This window comes from Anopheles nili, chromosome 2 (assembly GCF_943737925.1).
Source record: "Anopheles nili chromosome 2, idAnoNiliSN_F5_01, whole genome shotgun sequence".
In the NCBI taxonomy this organism is placed as follows: Eukaryota; Metazoa; Arthropoda; class Insecta; order Diptera; family Culicidae; genus Anopheles; species Anopheles nili.
The window spans coordinates 25626234-25643374 of record NC_071291.1 but is presented as its reverse complement, the minus strand read 5'-3'; the positions used below and the strand labels follow the sequence as shown (position 1 = coordinate 25643374).

Sequence of the window (17141 nt, the reverse complement as noted above, 5' to 3'; positions counted from 1 at the left end):
TAATCAGGGGACGGGATTGTGTATTTGCGTTTGGCATGCAATCAACTTTGTTGCAAAAGTCCGATTAAGTGGATTTGATAAAGCGAGTAGTTTAATTATACGAATGATTGCGGAACGATTGCGTTTCCCCGGGAGCCGGTTCCTTCCCGAACAAGAAAGTGACTCATTCAGCAGTCGTTCAGTTAGTAGCGGAGTGATTTATTGTGCTCTAATTGTTCGCTAACACCTAACGCGGTTGATCCGGGTCTATTTGCACCAATTTGCGGCTCTACGTGCGCCTAGTTGAGCCACACGAAATCCCTCGGAATAGAGAGTGTTTTGCGGTCGTACCAACGCCGAACTTGCGCAAGGATCAATTCCCACAGCAAAACAAGCACGCTTGCGGCCATTCCAGCAGCTAGCAGCAGAAACGCGAACCTCACATCGGCCAGATAGACTTGTTCGGCTGTGTTGCTTTTCTTGTTACACTTCGGTCGCGGGATGTAGTTCCGCGAGTGATAGTACGCCAGCAGTCCGGTTTCCTTTAGCAGTTGTAGATTTATCTTGAAAAGTTCGCGCAACGGGCTTCCCTTGATCATGGGCAGGTGTACTGAACGCTGCGGGTAGAGTTGCAGCTGCTGCAGCTCACAAATTTGCTGCTCGGTAAAGGTTTCTGAAACAACAGGGAACCATAGCGCATCTTGCGTATCGATTCGGTTCCACTACCAACCTATGATGAGCTCGTTTCCGTACGAGGTTTCGCAATGAAAGGCATATCCTCCTTGCTTGACTAGTTGTATGCCGAAAGTCAAGTTCACGAAGCCGTACTTGTTGGGCAGAATTTTTCTCTCGTACAGCTGCATCGCAACCGGGACTCTAGTGCGCTGTGAATGGGAATCGGTTTGGGAGGAATGTTCCGTCAAGTAAGATCCACCCGACGTCGTCACCGCCACAGCAACGCGATAATTACTTGAAAAAAGTCCAACTGATAGCTTAGATTCTCAACCGACATCTTCAGGTTGCTGTGCAGAAGCTTCTCCAGCGTGGTGATCGTTTTCGGTGGGCTAATGAGCTGATAACCTACGATAAAGGAGGAGTAAAATTGTACCAACAACAGCGAGAAGCACATCGTCACGAGCGTCAGTATCCTGTTTGAGCATACGCCCGTGGAGAGGTTAAACCCCTGCTGGCACAGCATGCCCAGCGTGCCCAACAGTGACTGCTCTACGAGAAGTTCGGTGTAGGAGCGTCCCGTTTTTTGGCGGTTGCAAACGGCCGCAAAGCCCAGGATAATTGCCACAACGGTGAACGTCAGGACGATGCAGGCCCACAGGAGCGTTTCGAACGGGAGCAGGAAAATGTTGCTTTCATTCAAACTTTTCGGGTGCCGAAAGACGGTGTAGAAGCTGCAAAGGTACGCAAAACGGGCTGTACAAATAAGAAGACGCCACGGCGTGTGAAAACGTACGTTCCCCGGGCGATTTCAATGGTGGAATCGAACATTGGCAAACGCTCTGTTGTCAACCCGAACGGTGTGATCGCAAAATCGGCCGAGGTGGTCTGCAGCTGGCCCACGATCCCACGAGACGAGTTATGGCCAATGAGATCGAACCGCCAATCATCCGTAAGGATCAATTTCAGCCTGTTGTGGGAGGACGGAAAAGTACCGGGATTACAATCGCGCGCAATATCGGGTTTGATTCGATGCGATCGCGTACTTGAAATTGAGCTTCCTCTGAAGCAGTTTCACCAGCATGTAGCTGTGGGTGGTGGCGCTGTAGGATTTGGGTTTCTCGACAGAGTTCAGCTTTTCAATGAACGGGTGTGGCTGATGGAGATTGAGCGTCTGCAAATGGTGACGAGAGAGATCTCAAGGTGGGTAGTTTGGTGATCATGATCAGTGCCGATTTACCGATACTGCGGCCCGGAGCTCGATGTCACTTAAATCCTGCGTTCGGGGTTCGGGTTTAGAAAGGATCGTGTCTAGCGAGGACGTTACGCCCAACAGCTGAAACTTGACTTTTCCTCCACGGCGTTTGACAGTTCCCGACACGTCGTACACTTCGTAACGCAGATCCCGTGGATTGCTACTGTCAAACACCACCGTTAAGGATGTGTCGTAGTTGATGTCCTGTTTCGAGAGCATGCAGGTCGCCTGCTCAAAGTTTCGCCCCCCAAACATGAGCCAGTGAAATGATCCGTTGAAGTAGGCGTTTTCAGACAGATGCTCCAGCACGGACTCGATTCGGGCACACTCCAGATTCAGCACGGCGGCAGTTTTATATCGCTCGCAGAACATGTGCCAACGGAGTTGCTGCCCGAATCGCGGTTTGTTCACGTCGATGTGGTAGATCATGCCCCGGAACGACGCTCGGAGGGTTTTGGAAATACGGACCACATCCTGGTCGACTTGCTCGTGGACGCAATGAAGCAACACCAGACTGGTGATGGATTGTAGCCGCAGGAATTGGTCAATTAGCTGCGCTCGAGAACACTGGCCCGGGGAGAAGATTCTCAGCAGGAGCAAAAAACACAGTACTAGTTTCATTGTGAACGGTGTCCTTGCCAGAACGGCTTTGTTCTGAGTTGCTGGACGAACGTCAATTTATATGCTTGGAAAAGCTTGTTACGATCTCGAAGGTGCTTCATGTATCGAGACGAAAAAATATCAAGCGATGCAATTTTACCAGCGGTGAAGACACGTAATTTGATATTAAGTGTATTTAAATTATTATCATGTCAGGGAAGCGACCATTAGGCGTAATTCCATAAACAGTTTAGAGTAGCGTACGGTAAGGCAATAATTGCTGTGTAATTTTACGATTTGGTTCCTTTTGAAACTACGGGAGGAGCATTTGAACGTTATTTAAATAGCTGGTGAAAAATTAATAAACCCCTTTCGCTTAATTAGTCTCAGCGAAATCATTGGCAATTTAATGTAGTTTGGGGTGGTTTCCTTTGCAAAAAAAAACGTTTAAGTTATCACATTAATAAGCATTTAGTGTAAAAACTGTGCCTTAATAAAACACGTCACATTAAGCTTGTGATGAAAGCTTGCATATGAATTTTAAGTGTTGTTAAGTTTCCAATTCACTGTGTGTACACGTTGTGCAATGCTGTAAAGAGGTTTGCCTAATCTAGCCAAACGAAATCCTTCGGCATGAAGCGCGTTAGCCAACAACGCTGGATGGCACTAAAACCAATTTCAGCGAGTAAAATAACCACACTTAGCATTGCCCCAATGCCGAGCAGTTCAAGCGCCGTAAGGATGTCGAATAGCTCCACCCGCTCCGTATGAAGATTGTCTCGGATGCACTTTGGTTGCAGGGAGTAGTATCGCGACTGCTGGTACGCCAATATGCCCGCCTCGCGTATGATCTGTAGGTTCAGCTTAAACAGCTCTTTCAGGGGGCTGCCTTTTGCCATCGGAATATTGATGGCACGTGACGGGTACAGTTGGATGTAGTGCAGCTCACAGATTTCCTTCTCGGTGAACGTTTCTGCAAACGAGTGCACAAAACAGCGTGGACTTGTTGAAACCAACGCCCATAACCTAACGCCATTTGTTCGCTACCTATGATGATGTGGTTACCGTACGCGATGTCGCAATGGAACGCATGTCCACCTTGCTTGACCAGGGTGAGACCGGCGGAAATATGCTGAAACCCGTCCTTGTTGGGCAGAATGCGCGCGTGGTACAGCTCGATCGCAACGGGGTCATTCGTGCGCTGCAATAGTCGAAAGAAAAGCGTCGGAAAAGCGTCACAACCCGTGCAGGCACGAAAAGCTCATTGCAGTACATTGAAAAAGTCTCGATTGTAGGAAATGTCCTCGATCGAAACCGTCATTTCGCTGGCTAACAGATGCTTCAGGGTGTTGATGGTGTGCGGTTGCTCCATCAGCTGGTAGCCGATGATGAAGGATGAGTAGTACTGCAGCAGAATGCCGCACATCAAGAACGCTGCTAGCAGCAGAATTTTCCCACTGAACAGTGTCATCCGCACCGACGTTAGGCCTTGTTGTGCGAGGATCCCCAGCGTGATCAGTAGAGCCAGCGAGACTTCGTTCCTGTTCTGGCGTTGGCGAGCTTGTTGCAGAACAAAGCAGGCACTGAGCGTCACACTGAAGCACGCCAAAATCGCTAGCAAAGTGATCCAGATCGCGTTTTCGAACGGCAGCAGGAAAATGCTCCTCTGCAGCCTGGCTTTGGGATGCCGAAACGTCGTGTAAAGGCTGAAAAAGGAGCAGACGGCTCAGTGACGGGTGTTCCAGCGAGTGGAGTGGAGTGACCGTTTCGAGCGTGAATCGTACTTTCCGCGCATAATTTCTATTGTCGGATCGAAGATGGCCAAACGCTCGGAAAGGATGGCAAATGGGGAGAGGGAAAAATCCACCTGTTTCGTTTGAAGCTGCCCCATAACCCCCAGCGATGAATTGGTGCCGATCAACTCTAAATGCCAGGATTCGGCTAGAATGAGTTTCACCCTGTGTGGATTAAACACAAAAATGGCCAGCTTGTAATAGAGCTACGCTACGTCGCTTTTCGCCGTGTAACCTAAAGTTTAGCTTCAACATCAGCAGCTTCGTGAGCTGGTAGGCGTACATGTGCGAATGGTACGATCGCGGATAGTCTGGTACGCTGTTGAGATGCTTTTCGAGGCTCTGAGGCTGGTGTTGGTTTAAGGTCTGTTTGGGGCGAGAGAGAGTGAAAATGTGCCACGGAAACACAACACGGGGCACGATGCCATATTTACCGACACAACCGCTCGAAGCTCTATTTGATGGAGATTTTCCCGTTTTCGTGCGATCCCTGGCCAGCCACTCGTGGGCGTCCAATCACCAAGGAAGTCACTCTGCACAGCACCACCGAGCGCTTTCATGCTACCGTACACGTCGTACAGTGCGTACGAAAGCTGTTCCTGTCGGTGGCGTATGGCCAGTACTACGTTCGCATCGATGTTAATGTTCAGCGTGCTCAGCACCGCCAACGAGTCGGTCAAATTTTGACCACCAAAAAAGAGCCACCGATAGGAGGAATTAAAATGGTTCCCCAGCGAGGCTTGCTGCAGGAACGGCTGATGGTTAACGCACTCCAGGTTCATGATCAACCCTAATCTGTGCAGCGATCGTACACCGATGCGAGAGGAAGCCCCGATCGGTGCATTGAGGCTAATGTACGCCACCGGTCCTCGGAAGTGATGGTGTAGCTTTTGAGCTAACTGCGCTACATCCCGATCCGGTGGCTCCTTGTGGCAATGTACTACGGTCAGGCTGTTGATCGTTGAATGGTGAATAAAGTCATCGATCAACATCCAGCGTCCAAGGACTAACGTGGGAGCTAACGAGATCACAAACAACCACACGCGAAGAACCATAGTCGCAATACTCTCTGAGCAGCAAGGGGAACTAGAACTGGACTTTCCTCGTGATAGCGCGATTTAATGCTGTATGTATGATTTGGCAATAGTATCACTGGCAGTGTAATTGGTTTTGCGTGTGCTTATCCCATCCCACGAGTGGCTTGTTTAAGCCTAATTTGCCTCTGACAAGATGATTGCGCGCTGCGTAGTGTACAGGATTTTAAAAGCGCCACGTGGCGTGACTTCCTCGCTAGTTGAGAATCGACACAAGCGAATAGCCGCAGCAATGAGGCTTCCTGAGGTGATTCTATCGTTTACGCTTATCGGGTCAAGCCTGGCGATGTGTGTGGAGGAGGTTTTAGTGGACGTGGTAAAATGGCGCCACCTGCAGGTGCTGAATATTTTCCACTGTCTCAACCACGAGCAGGGTACGTGTTGTATTTATTTTCCCCGGTCCTTCCTGATTATCGATGTTTGCTAGGAATTAACCCCACCCGTTTGACGCACACCCTACGCGACCATCACACCAGCCCGGTGTCCTTCGTTTACGTGCCGACTTTCAGTGAGCCAAAATTCGTTACCTCGATCGAATCGGTGCTATCGGTACGGGTTGGCCTTATAGTCGACATGAGCTGTCGAGGTGTGGAAAGTGTGCTGCACGTTCTCGCCGAGAGGCGGTTTTTCAATGGCGAACGGTATAGTTGGTTGCTGGTCGGGTTGCGTGCATTAGAAGCGAACCGGCAAGCCCTCCAGAACCTAAGCATTACCGTAGCCTCGAACGTGCTGCTGGTCCAGCCGGTTGGAGCCGAGGGTGAGTGTAATTTTGCAATTCTTGACGCGTACGGCCAGTGGACGATGGAAAGCTGGCGGTTGAGTTTGCTGCAGATTGCTAGTTGGAGCAGAAACACTGGGCTGGAAATTTGGGACAGGCGAACCCCGTACCAGAGGCGGTTAAACCTTTACGGAATGCCTCTCGGGGGCGTTCTTGAGGAGGTGCGTTGCCAGAACTGCTTAGAAGGCGAGTTATTCTAGCAACAAGCTTATTTTATTCCCAGTACCCGCCGGATGAGCACAATCAAACCGTGAAACAATTGCAGAATTTGCACGTTTTCGGGTCATTGTTGTGGGAGGTGTTTGCCAGGGTGCACAATGTGAGGTATTGATCTTTAATGGTTGTTTGATAAGATAAGATAAATGCAATCAACCAGCTTTTCCAGCATCAACGCTTCAAAAAGGCAAGATTACAACAATCAACAACCGCTTCGTATTCTCGTCGATCCACTGGCAATCGAACAAACGGATGTTGAGCGTTTCGATTACGTTGCAGCTGTAGGAGCTAGCCAGTATGTGTTGCTTATACTAGAAATGCCGCAAGCGTGATGTAATGTCCTTCCGTTTTATTTACAGAACGATCCTTTTGTTCATCCACCCGGACGTAGATCGCACGAGGCATGCATTTTTACGCCCATTTAGCCTGCTCCTGTGGACGGCCATTGCGGTCCTTTTCGTCCTTTTTGCGTTGCTGTTGTACAAGATACTAACCCTTGAGTGGAGCCTGGACGCTGAGACCGATCACACAAACGTGCGCCAGAAGAACGAAAACGGCATTTGGATACTAGTTTTGGGCATATTCTGCCAGCAAGGTGAGTGGAACGTGTGTGCATGTTTCCTTTTGACGTTTTACTCCTTTTCTTCGGCAGGATTCATCGAAAGGACGGAGTGGCATGCGAGCCGAATCACGCTGTACAGCATGCTGATCTTTACCGTGCTCATTTACCAGTTTTATCTGACGCACATCGTCAGCTTCCTGCTGGTTGTGCCACCTAAGAACATTAACACGCTCAAACAGCTGGTCGACAACGGGTTTAGCGTTGCCGTGGAAAATGCCCCAGATATCGTGGAGTTTGTGAATGTACGGGAAGGAAAACGGTGGCAAAAGAAAAAGGATATAGAGCTCATAGCGATCTGTTTTGTTTGTCGCTAGGGTACTGACGATGGATATCTCATTACACTCTGCCAGCGTCAGCAGGAACGTGATGGTCATGTATACTACAACACCGACGAGGGAATTGCACTCATGAAAAGCGGAAAGAATGCCTTTCTCTGTAACTCGAATCGGGGATACAAGCTGATTAAAAGTGAGACATTCACCGGCGAATGATTTGGTACCTTGACGGCGCGTTTGATTGGATGTTTGTTTTCGTACTCCACAGCACTGTTGAGTGACGAGCAGCGATGTGCTTTGCAGGAGATACCCTTGCTGCCGAAGACCCTCGCATATTTGGCCATGCAGAAAGGCAGCCCTCTCAAGGAGCTGTTCCGCATCACGGCCCACAAGATCACCGGCAACGGTGTCGTGCAGTACGAGCGGAAGGTTTGTTCCACCAAGCCGCCCAGGTGTGTCGAAAATGAGGTTAAAATGCCGAAGGTTAACCTAGATCAAGTGTCCTCGGTGCTGTTAATGCTGTTCGGTGCTATTATCGGGAGCATCGTGCTGCTGGTGCTGGAAATAGCTGTCAGCAAGGCGCAGAAGAGACGTTTGCTTCCTTGGCCTACCGGAAATGTCAGCGTTCCCGTTCGGGAACATCAATCTTCGTAGTTCGTACGGTGGAACCGTTATGCTTGCACACTTTCTTAATTGTACAATTTACGCTCCCGCCAATGATAAAGGACGACATTGTTTGCTTAACACGTTGTGACGTGCAGAATTGAGCAGAAATAAAATGCTCCCCCAGCGTCGAACTCCGTTTAGTCGATGAAAGCAATAAAAGCACACCGCGGAAAACCGTCGTAAATAAGAGGAACGCGAAAATCCTACTCACCAGATCCAAAGTCACCCATTGCTTCTGCTGGCAGCTGCTTGGCAGTGGTTCGCTGTGGAGCTTGTTACGATTATTTACACGCAACCGACACCGCCATCGGTCGTGGAATCGCTGACACCATGGTGATCCGTTTGTTAGCAGCGTCGGAATTATTCGTCTGGCGTCCCGCAGGCTCGAAATAACCGCAATTCTTACACGGGCTGGAAATCATCGTTTCCCGTCAATCGCGACTCGTCATTCCATAAATCAACCGTGGCTCACGCCGCACCGGAAGGGTGTCATTTTTGGACGGAATTTGGCCACGGCCCCACGCTTGGCGCCGGGCGGAAACACGGTGGAACACTTAACTGTGGCAGGATTCTGGGCCGGAGCTTTTAATTCACGGGATGATTGAATGATTTATGGCTTATGCTCACGGGAAGCTAAGCGGTTGTTTGATCTTTCAATATTTGTGATTTCAATTCCACGCCATAAGGACGGGTTAGAACGAATTAAACTTCACCACGAATTCCAAAGATGGTTATCGAACCCAAAGGACGAACGCGCTATATTCTACCGGGCGGGGCTTAGGAGCTTTGGGAAGACCTCACAATTGAATTGATACAGTTGATTTAATGGCTTATCGCCATCTTCCGCTTTCGAGCACTGGTATCACGGTACTGGCAAGGGTGGCCGATTAGGCTGGTTCTCTGACCGTGGTACCCGAAAACTAAACAACGCCGTTAAAAAAGTTTCACTCGTTTTTGGAGGTAGAGCGTTCGCCCGGGCAAACGGTTCTGCCCGATGCCGGCATAGGCTCGGTATGACAAATTACCTTCGGCTAGTCAGGCGCAAGACACGCAAAGCTTGAAGGGGAAGTATGCCAGGACTCGGCAGAATCAGGCACGCCATCAAAGAGTGCTTGGCCACTATCAGTACCGGGCCAGGCGTCGGAACCGGTGTTTGAGTTGAGCAACTTCATTCGGTCGGTTATGTTTGATCGATAAGCCGTGCACGGTGCTGTCGCGATGCTTCCGGAAGTAATGCGTATGCTCATTGGGGTCTCCCCGGATGTCCCTGATGCAGATCGTGCATTTGTTCGGTATGTTACTTTCGCCAAGCCGGGTAGTCGGAAGGCATTGACACGGTTTTTGCTATCATGCCGACATTGAGTAGTGTGAAGTGTGTCACAAGAGAACAGTTTAGAATGCTTCATTTATGATGTGTTTGTCGGTTTGATGGCGTTAGTTTTTGAATCACGTGAACCACGTGTTGGATTTTGCATTTTTTATTACGTGTGATCAATTCTACTTTCTCCTCCTGTGCCGAGGTCGACACGAAATTTGAAATAAAACTAATCGTAGAAATAAAACTAACGTAGAGAATCCAGCGTAATCTAATTGGCTTTCTATGGGAAGGACACAGAAAAAGTTTGTAGTAGTTTTTAGTGGTTTTAGTGGGCATTTGAACGAAGAAAAGGATTATCTCTTATGCGAATCCTTATTAGCAAAGACACAAACCACGACATGCCGGCAAGCGTTAAATTAGTGGGAATAAACGCTAAGCTTGACAGTAGACTGCTAGATTGGAAGAGCGCTAGAATGAGACAACGTGTGATAAACAACCCACCAGTGTGGCTGGTGTGAAAGAGAAAGGCTGAGACTACGAGCATGACAGATATAAAATCACATGCATAGTAAAAAGAAGAAAAAAAATAGGAATAGTCAAAGATAATGACGATTCGGGCGCTGCAAGTGTGTCGATTAGATTTGAGCTAATTTTTGGCCACCGCTTCCCGTGCTGCGAATTCCGGGCGCCTTCTTGTCGTAGGACGGCGAATTTTTCAGCGGTGCCTTGACAATTAGCTGGCAGTTAGCGGTAAGTCGGTGGCCCTACGGGGATTTATTGTTTGCATATTGCGTGCTGACACGGCCACTCTTGTGATTATTGTTTTCGTCTTCTTTTCCCCAATTAAAGGTTGCTCGGGATAGCTCCGATTGAGGATAAAAATAAACCATGAACAAGGAGGCAGCAGAGGACTGTGTGGAGCGAGCCGTCAAGTACCTGGCCGAGGGGAAAATCGAGAAAGCGGAAAAGTTACTAAACAAATCGATTTCCCTGCATCGAACGGACCGGGCGGAAGGTATGGTATCGTTCATGCTCGGCTACCGTAACCTTTCGAGGTGTTATGATCCGAATTGTACATTGCAGAGCTGCTTAGCAAAATTAAGTGTGGTGCCTACGCGGAAAGTGCCACATCCGGGAACACATCGGATGATGGCGTCCGGCAGAGGAACACTGCGAAGGGTGCCGCACCGAAAGCGGAAAGCGCCAACGAAGCGGAGTACACCACGGAGCAATTGGATGCGGTGAAACGAATCAAAAAGTACATAACAAACCGGGCACAATTCATTGCTAGCTGATTAATGCAGCGAAACGAATGTTTTGTAGGTGCAAGGACTACTATGAAGTATTGGGGGTAGCAAAGGATGCCACCGATGCGGACATCAAAAAAGCCTACAAGAAGCTTGCGCTCCAGTTGCATCCTGACAAGAATCACGCACCGGGCGCGGTGGAAGCATTTAAAGCGATCGGCAACGCGGTAGCTATCCTTACGGATACGGATAAGCGACGATCGTACGATCTCTACGGCTCCGAGGATCACCACCAGCCAACGACACGCAAAACGCGCTATCAGTACGACTACGCGTATTCGCGCGGATTCGAAACGGACTTTACTGCCGAAGAGCTGTTCAACATGTTCTTCGGTGCCGAAATTCCTACCCAGCACGTATACACTCGCCCAAGACGGTTTCACCGAGCCGAACAGCAACAATACCGCGAGGTAAGCGGCACCGGCGTTAGTTACTTAGTTACTAAGTAATCTATGAGCTAGTCCTACCTGGCAGCTTTAGCAAGCAGAATGATCGGTTGAGTTTTATCTTTTCCTAATGATTTTATCCTTTTTTTCATTTCTTTTAAAACTGACCAATCTTCTCGTGCTGCTTCTTTTCTCTTTGTGTAGATTAGTCTCTTAGGATAGTCTCTTAGAATTAATTAAAATTAGAATTACTTAAACAACTATCCCGATGAAAACCATGGGTTGAAACCTCGCGGTTCTCGGGGACTCCTCTGGACACACGTGTTTTTCGAGATCTCCATTAGCCAATTAGTTCCTCTTTATTGATCAGTAATGCATCTTTGTCTCCTTCCCATTTCCAGCCCCAGTCAGGGTTTGCGGCGTTCATCAACCTTTTGCCAATCATTCTTCTTATCGCGCTGTCCATGATGTCGTCGTTCTTCATTTCGGACCCCATATACAGCCTTACACCAAGCCAGTGAGTAGCACGGATTGCTGCGCTAGAACGCGAACGTGTATTGATCGATGGTTCGCTATTTTTTTCTTGGTACAGAAAATTTACGGTCGCTCGCAAAACGAATCAGTTAAAGATACCGTACTACGTGAAGGAGCATTTCCACACCGAGTACCAGGGTTCAGTGGTCCGGTTGGAGGCGTCGGTAGAGGAGGATTATTTAAACAATCTAAAGCATTCCTGCTACCGGGAGAGGAACTACAGTAAGTACCCGTTACTCCAAGAACTATCATCCTAACTGACCTGATGTAAACCAAACAAAACTTTCTTTCGCGCAGAGGACACGATGCTAATGAAGGCCCGAAACTTCGGCGACCAAGAGCTTTACAAAAAGGCGCATAACATAAAGACACCGTCTTGTGATAAATTGCAAAGCTTACACAACTAGTCCAACGGAGGTGCATCGGAGTTTTTTTACTACGATATCTAGGCTACTGTGCATGGGGTGGCACGGTGGGGTTGATTGGCGCGTACTCGTTTTTCTCCGGTACACCGTGCTTAGAGTTTCAATGGTTGATTTTCGCGGACGCCGCGCTAAAGAAACCCGATTATGTCATTTTATCAGTTTGTAACGATCCCGGCCAGTCTGTATGTGGGTTTTTTTTTCGGTGGTACAGAGGGCCTGGGCTTCCGGCAGTGTAGTGCACGGTTTGGTTATAGTTAATTGTTGTTTTCGTTTCGCAGTAGCAGAGAATTATAAAGTGATCGGACGAGTTCAGCGACTCACTACGGGTCCAGGCAAAATAAAATACTTCACGTAGGAGCGTAAGTTAGCAAAACAGAATCAAATGGTTCCCTCCTGTGACGCTGTGCCCAGCAGTTGCGGTGTAATTTATGAAATCCTTCCTTCTTCGCAATAAAAGCAAATAAAACCGGACATTCGAAGCTAAAGCGTCACGTGTTATTGATCGTATTGGGAGTTGATGGTGTCGTTTGGCGGGGGATCTGCTGTGAATCGGTAACGGCAAACGTTTGCCCTTTTCCCAGGGGTAACGTAAAACACAATTAGTTTGTTAATTGATGAAATGGGTAAACGTCTGGGCGAGTTTTGTGTGCAAACCGGGTGACGATTTCCTAATTTCTCGTTAAGCCGCTTGCGTTAACAAATACCGCAAACATCGTGCGGAACACGTGTCAGTACAGGAAGTGGTAAGTAACAGCGTTAAAAAGCAAGATGACTCTTCTTGGGAAAGTCTGTGGCTTTTACTGCTGTCAAATGCCCTAAATTGAAGTGGAAAACTATCATACAAGTGTGCAAAACGTGGACTGAGAGATTTATTGGCACCAATTAGGGAAGGCAATTTGTTGAATATTTTACCAACAATAAACGACACATCCACTTGGTGCCCGCGAGGTGCATGTTTTCGGCAGCTGCATTGATCGTTTGTTGAGCTTGCAAATTTTGGGAGCATGTTTAGTTGCTTATGGGCCACGATAGTCCATGTTCTCTTCCACTCCATGAGCATTCCGGGACCGTGACGCGGCACCCGTTGGCCTGTTGAGGCCAATGCATCGCGAGGGCATGTGCAACTGCACTTTTTTTGGCTCCCTTCTGCTGTAAATGCCCAACGGAGTGTAGCTAGCCGTGCCGGTTGCATTCCACGCGGGAAAAAGTTTGCTCCATTCATCGCCAGGTGGCAGATGGTTTTTGTCGTGCGGTTCCTGTTAAGGACTGGTGGTTCTTTATAATTTTTTGACTTTTGCTTCCTGCTCCGTTTCCTGGTTAAAGAAAGTACCCACGGCGGTGTGCAACGATCCTTTCGAAGATGGTTGTCACGGTTCACCTGGAATTTGTAACTCTGCGTTCGAGGATGGTGCGATACAAGTTTTAGGTGCCGCACAAACTCATAACCATTTCGACGTTATGAGAGCTATAATTCGCTTTTAGCATCTATCCAAATCTGCCCTATAAATCAGATGCAAGCCAAAAAAAAACCGCATTTGTAGAGGATAACTGTTCCCTAACATAATTATTGTGTTTTTTTTCTCCCTGTAAGTTTATTGCACATAAATTGAAGCACTTTTCCTTTGAGATAGCGTATATCACACAGCAAAAGCTAATTAGGCAAAAGTTTAGATTAATTTCACTCCACCACCCAGGTGACTGGACTTCTTATTTATTCGTACACGAGAACGATAAGAAACGGGTTAGTCCACTCGCACCGGCCTTTACCATTTTCGAGGACGCGACAAAAAATCCACGCACCTGAGAGATCCAGAGGACGGCGATAGCATCAGTTTTTAACTTGTGCACTTGTGCGACCCTCAACTGCCATTGAAAGTGAAGTTGCTGCCTGCTGGGTGAAAAATGGCTGCCCAGAAAAGCTTTCCCACACAGGTGCGGGAGGTCCTGTGAACGCGCTCATCGGCCACAGAATGAATTGATTTCGTGTGAAATATTGAAAGCCATAAAGAATTGACGCGAATTTTCCGGGTTCCGGGTGCACATCGCTCGTATCGCAGGTGCGAGTGGGAGCAGGTCAAAATTTACACCTTCCAACTCGAATGCAGTTTTATTTGCATATAAATCGATCGCATAAATTAACGGCTAGCAGAGCGTGCGTGCGCGAACGTATTCCGCTCGACCTGGTTGGCTTCTAGAGTGGTCTAATACTACTAACAGCACGTGTGCATGTGCATTGAAGTTAAATAAGATACTCTGTGACCGAATCGAAGCATCCCTGTTCTACTTTATGCTGCTGGCGAATCGTCGGATGACACGCAGCATTCCTTCCGCTTGCGCGTTGGTGGAGTCACGCAGCAGAGAAATAATCTCGGACACACCACCCGGTGGAGCACCACTGCCGCGTTTGGCTAGAATGGCCTGGACAGCACCAGCACACGCCCCCCGTTTGCCCTCCCAGTACTCGGGATTGGGGTCGAGCTTCTCGAGCGTATCGAACGCCTTCGCCGCGATCCAAAACTCACCGACCCGGTAGCTGTCGTTTGCGATCAGCTGCAGTAGCGCGAACGCATCCGGCGTCGAGTCCTTGGTGAGGAAAATGTTCCACGCCTGATCAGCGTGTCCCGAGTGGATGTGACATTTGGCCAACACCATCGAGAAGGTGCTGTCCGTTTTGATGGAAATGTCGTGGATTTGTAGCAGCAGCTCTTCGGCCTCTTTGTAGTAACCAGTTGCGGCTTTCGCCTGCGCGTAGTTGTAGTTGAAGATGTCATCGTTGACGAAGTAGCTACGGATCGAGTTCAGGTACACGAGCACCTCCTCAAACTGTCCGTATAGGAAGAACGCCGATGCCATGCTCTGGCGGCCGGGAATGGTGTCACACTCGGACGCCGATCCACCGACCAGATGCAGACATTGTTGGGCGTTCTTAAGGTGTTCCTTTGAGCCGGTTTCCTGCCCAAGCGCGGCATGAACCACACCCTTCAGGATGTACTCTTGCGGTACCGTCGGTTGGACTTCTTTCATGAGATGGTGCGCTTCCTGGATCTCGCCCCGCCGAAGGTGATGAATGGCCAGATTTAGGCGAGCTTCTGGCACGATGTCGATCAGCTGTGGAAGTACCTGCAGGGCACCTTCACCGTTGCGGAATACGACGAGATTGTGCCGGATCAGGTCCGCCCCAAACGTGCCACTCTCCACGAGATGCTTTATTTCCTGCTCAGCGGCGCGTCCGTTAAACAGCCGGAACCGGTTGCACGCCTTCAGGTTGATGGCGATCGTGCTGTCGGGAAATTGGTTGAGGTACAGGTCCAACACCTCCTGGGAAATATCGTAATAGTCCAGCTTGTAGTAGCAAATGGCGACGTACACGTTCAGCGCCAGCAAATCCTTGTTGTCGAGTAGCACACGCTTGTAGATGTCGATCGCTTCCTGGTAGTGTGACCGCAGGTAGTGCATTCCTGCCAGGCTGAGTTGGTCTTCGACCACGTCCCGTAGGGAACCGTGCAGCTCCATCAGCCGATCCTCGTCGGTCAGTTTGTGCGCGAGATGGAACAGCAACCGAATCTTGAGCGGGCTTTGGGGCAACTCTTCGACCAGCTTCTGAGCCTCGTCGTACATACCGAGGTAGAACATGCACACGCAAATGTTGAGGGCAACATCCTTCAGCGTACCGTCGGTGGTGTATATCTTTTCGTACAGCTGCAGCGCACGCTTGTACTCGCCGATGTGAAAGTCACAAAATCCCGTCCACAGTTGCTTTAGCTGCTCGGGCACTTCGTCGTAGTCCTTCGAGCACTGTGGGGAGGCGTTTTGCTTCATTCGGGGCCGTGTACAGGTAATTAACTTAGGTTGGTCTCACCTGCAGGACGGTTTTTGCTCCTATGTAGTCACGCTTGAGAAGAAACTCCTCGAACGAGGGAATGGTGACGGTACGTGCATTTCCCGAACCGGCGGAATTGCGGTTCCCTTTAGCCGATTCGGATTTCGTGCGGGAGAGTATCTAACACAAAGATGGATAAAAAAGGGATTTGTGGAAGGTTTCTCAAACATGTTGCGGGACAGGGTCTTACCATCGTTTTTCAGCAGATCGGTGGCCTAACTAATCGCCAGGACACCAGAGTTTCTGTTTGTTAGGATTGCTTGTTGACAGAGTAACCATGGTAACGCCATGTTGTCAGTTCGTTCGGCTGAAAGTGTTTGTCCGTTGTGACTTTGAATGGCGTGGTAATATGTTTAATGCATCAGCAGGTTATAGTTCAATTTGAAATTCAAATTAAAAAACCGTAAATCGATGCTTGTACACCAACAGGAGTGCACATTTTGCATTCCATATCAAGGAGCATTGCTGTCAGATTATGAGATTAAACGGTGACTTTTTCAATCGCATCAAATTGAATCACAGCAACAAATGATATCCTTTTTTTGTTAAGAAAGCCATGTACGTTCCCATCACATGAAGCACGGTACAAAAATTAACACACAAACACACGAACAAATAGCCAGCATGCCGAGGCTAGCCCAATTTGCGTGCCATCGCAATCGTGGACGAGGTGGTTATGGCTTATTTCGATGGGTGGTGTAGTTGAAATTAAAATCAGTGATCCTTGAGGCGTGCTCACCGATCCGTACCGACGATCCGAGCCTCATTGAGGTCCGCAGAGGCCAGAACGTTGACGGACCTTTGGCGTGTACTTTTCGTATTCATACACCCGTTCGTTGTGACACCGATTAATTGGGGATTAGAGACGGGTTTATCGTGATTAGCGTCGGGACGACCACTTGCAAGAATGGAAAGAAAATGTGACTTTTATCATGTTTGGGTGTGTGTTTTAATCCCTGCTGCCGATGGCTTCATAATCCACAACACCGTCACGGTACGTGTGATGGGTGTTTTGGACCACAACTTGAACTATGCTCCCTCCTGACATCGCATATCGAGGCCAAAAGATCAGCTTTAAACGATAGACGATAATCGTTAAGCGTTGTTCGGGCGGAGGCTGTGGCTGTCGTTATTTTCATCGAGACCGGTTCCCTTGACCCATAGAAACAGGTGGCTATGGAATAGGCTTTTACTTAATTTCCGTGGCGGAACGACGAGCCCTTGCGGGGTGCAGCGGACCATTGCATCCGGTAATGTATCCGGTGGAATAATTTTCACACATTCATGTCCGGTCAGGAAACATGGACCAAGCTCGAGGGGGTTTATAGTCGTTCTGGTAAT

At 48.8% G+C, this 17141-nt stretch overlaps 5 protein-coding genes across 5 annotated transcripts; 2 read left to right on the top strand and 3 right to left on the bottom strand.

Annotated features, from left to right (window-relative positions):
• Positions 1–278: 278 nt before the first annotated feature.
• LOC128720378 (ionotropic receptor 75a-like) lies at positions 279–2161 on the bottom strand. Its single transcript, XM_053814050.1, has 6 exons — positions 1892–2161; positions 1698–1825; positions 1448–1621; positions 950–1385; positions 710–863; positions 279–652 (listed from the first exon to the last, which is right to left on the bottom strand). Exons 1-6 carry the CDS (start codon positions 2159–2161, stop codon positions 279–281), a joined length of 1536 nt encoding a protein of 511 aa, XP_053670025.1.
• Positions 2162–3111: 950 nt separating this feature from the next.
• On the bottom strand, positions 3112–5291 carry LOC128720369 (ionotropic receptor 75a-like). The gene is made up of 6 exons (XM_053814038.1): positions 4734–5291; positions 4535–4665; positions 4291–4464; positions 3780–4212; positions 3554–3707; positions 3112–3479 (listed from the first exon to the last, which is right to left on the bottom strand). The coding sequence occupies exons 1-6, from the start codon at positions 5289–5291 to the stop codon at positions 3112–3114; spliced, it is 1818 nt and encodes a 605-aa protein (XP_053670013.1).
• Positions 5292–5625: 334 nt separating this feature from the next.
• On the top strand, positions 5626–7938 carry LOC128720358 (uncharacterized). Its single transcript, XM_053814027.1, has 7 exons — positions 5626–5767; positions 5821–6361; positions 6575–6682; positions 6747–6982; positions 7040–7251; positions 7324–7477; positions 7553–7938. Exons 1-7 carry the CDS (start codon positions 5626–5628, stop codon positions 7936–7938), a joined length of 1779 nt encoding a protein of 592 aa, XP_053670002.1.
• Positions 7939–9863: 1925 nt separating this feature from the next.
• On the top strand, positions 9864–12383 carry LOC128730459 (dnaJ homolog subfamily B member 14). The gene is made up of 7 exons (XM_053823506.1): positions 9864–10018; positions 10118–10283; positions 10352–10526; positions 10592–10985; positions 11363–11478; positions 11554–11717; positions 11793–12383. The coding sequence occupies exons 2-7, from the start codon at positions 10157–10159 to the stop codon at positions 11900–11902; spliced, it is 1086 nt and encodes a 361-aa protein (XP_053679481.1). The 5' UTR covers positions 9864–10018; positions 10118–10156; the 3' UTR covers positions 11903–12383.
• Positions 12384–14200: 1817 nt separating this feature from the next.
• On the bottom strand, positions 14201–16567 carry LOC128720335 (intraflagellar transport protein 56). The gene is made up of 3 exons (XM_053814004.1): positions 16550–16567; positions 15780–15920; positions 14201–15715 (listed from the first exon to the last, which is right to left on the bottom strand). The coding sequence occupies exons 1-3, from the start codon at positions 16565–16567 to the stop codon at positions 14201–14203; spliced, it is 1674 nt and encodes a 557-aa protein (XP_053669979.1).
• Between the last annotated feature and the right edge of the window lie 574 nt (positions 16568–17141).

Excerpts from the sequence above, each read along its gene's own strand:
- LOC128720378 (XM_053814050.1), bottom strand. The coding sequence starts at position 2,161 with ATGTTTGGGGGGCGAAACTTTGAGCAGGCGACCTGCATGCTCTCGAAA. Across the intron at positions 1,622-1,697 it reads CAGAGGAAGCTCAATTTCAA|GCTGAAATTGATCCTTACGG; the intron begins GTACGCGATCGC and ends CTCCCACAACAG. Across the intron at positions 864-949 it reads ATCAGTTGGACTTTTTTCAA|CGCACTAGAGTCCCGGTTGC; the intron begins GTAATTATCGCG and ends TCCCATTCACAG.
- LOC128720369 (XM_053814038.1), bottom strand. The coding sequence starts at position 5,291 with ATGTTGATCGATGACTTTATTCACCATTCAACGATCAACAGCCTGACC. Across the intron at positions 4,465-4,534 it reads ATGTTGAAGCTAAACTTTAG|GGTGAAACTCATTCTAGCCG; the intron begins GTTACACGGCGA and ends TAATCCACACAG. Across the intron at positions 3,480-3,553 it reads CGGTAACCACATCATCATAG|AAACGTTCACCGAGAAGGAA; the intron begins GTAGCGAACAAA and ends ACTCGTTTGCAG.
- LOC128720358 (XM_053814027.1), top strand. The coding sequence starts at position 5,626 with ATGAGGCTTCCTGAGGTGATTCTATCGTTTACGCTTATCGGGTCAAGC. Across the intron at positions 5,768-5,820 it reads CTGTCTCAACCACGAGCAGG|GAATTAACCCCACCCGTTTG; the intron begins GTACGTGTTGTA and ends GATGTTTGCTAG. Across the intron at positions 7,478-7,552 it reads GGGATACAAGCTGATTAAAA|CACTGTTGAGTGACGAGCAG; the intron begins GTGAGACATTCA and ends CGTACTCCACAG.
- LOC128730459 (XM_053823506.1), top strand. The coding sequence starts at position 10,157 with ATGAACAAGGAGGCAGCAGAGGACTGTGTGGAGCGAGCCGTCAAGTAC. Across the intron at positions 10,527-10,591 it reads GCGGTGAAACGAATCAAAAA|GTGCAAGGACTACTATGAAG; the intron begins GTACATAACAAA and ends AATGTTTTGTAG. Across the intron at positions 11,479-11,553 it reads TACAGCCTTACACCAAGCCA|AAAATTTACGGTCGCTCGCA; the intron begins GTGAGTAGCACG and ends TTCTTGGTACAG.
- LOC128720335 (XM_053814004.1), bottom strand. Across the intron at positions 15,716-15,779 it reads GAGCAAAAACCGTCCTGCAG|TGCTCGAAGGACTACGACGA; the intron begins GTGAGACCAACC and ends GCCTCCCCACAG.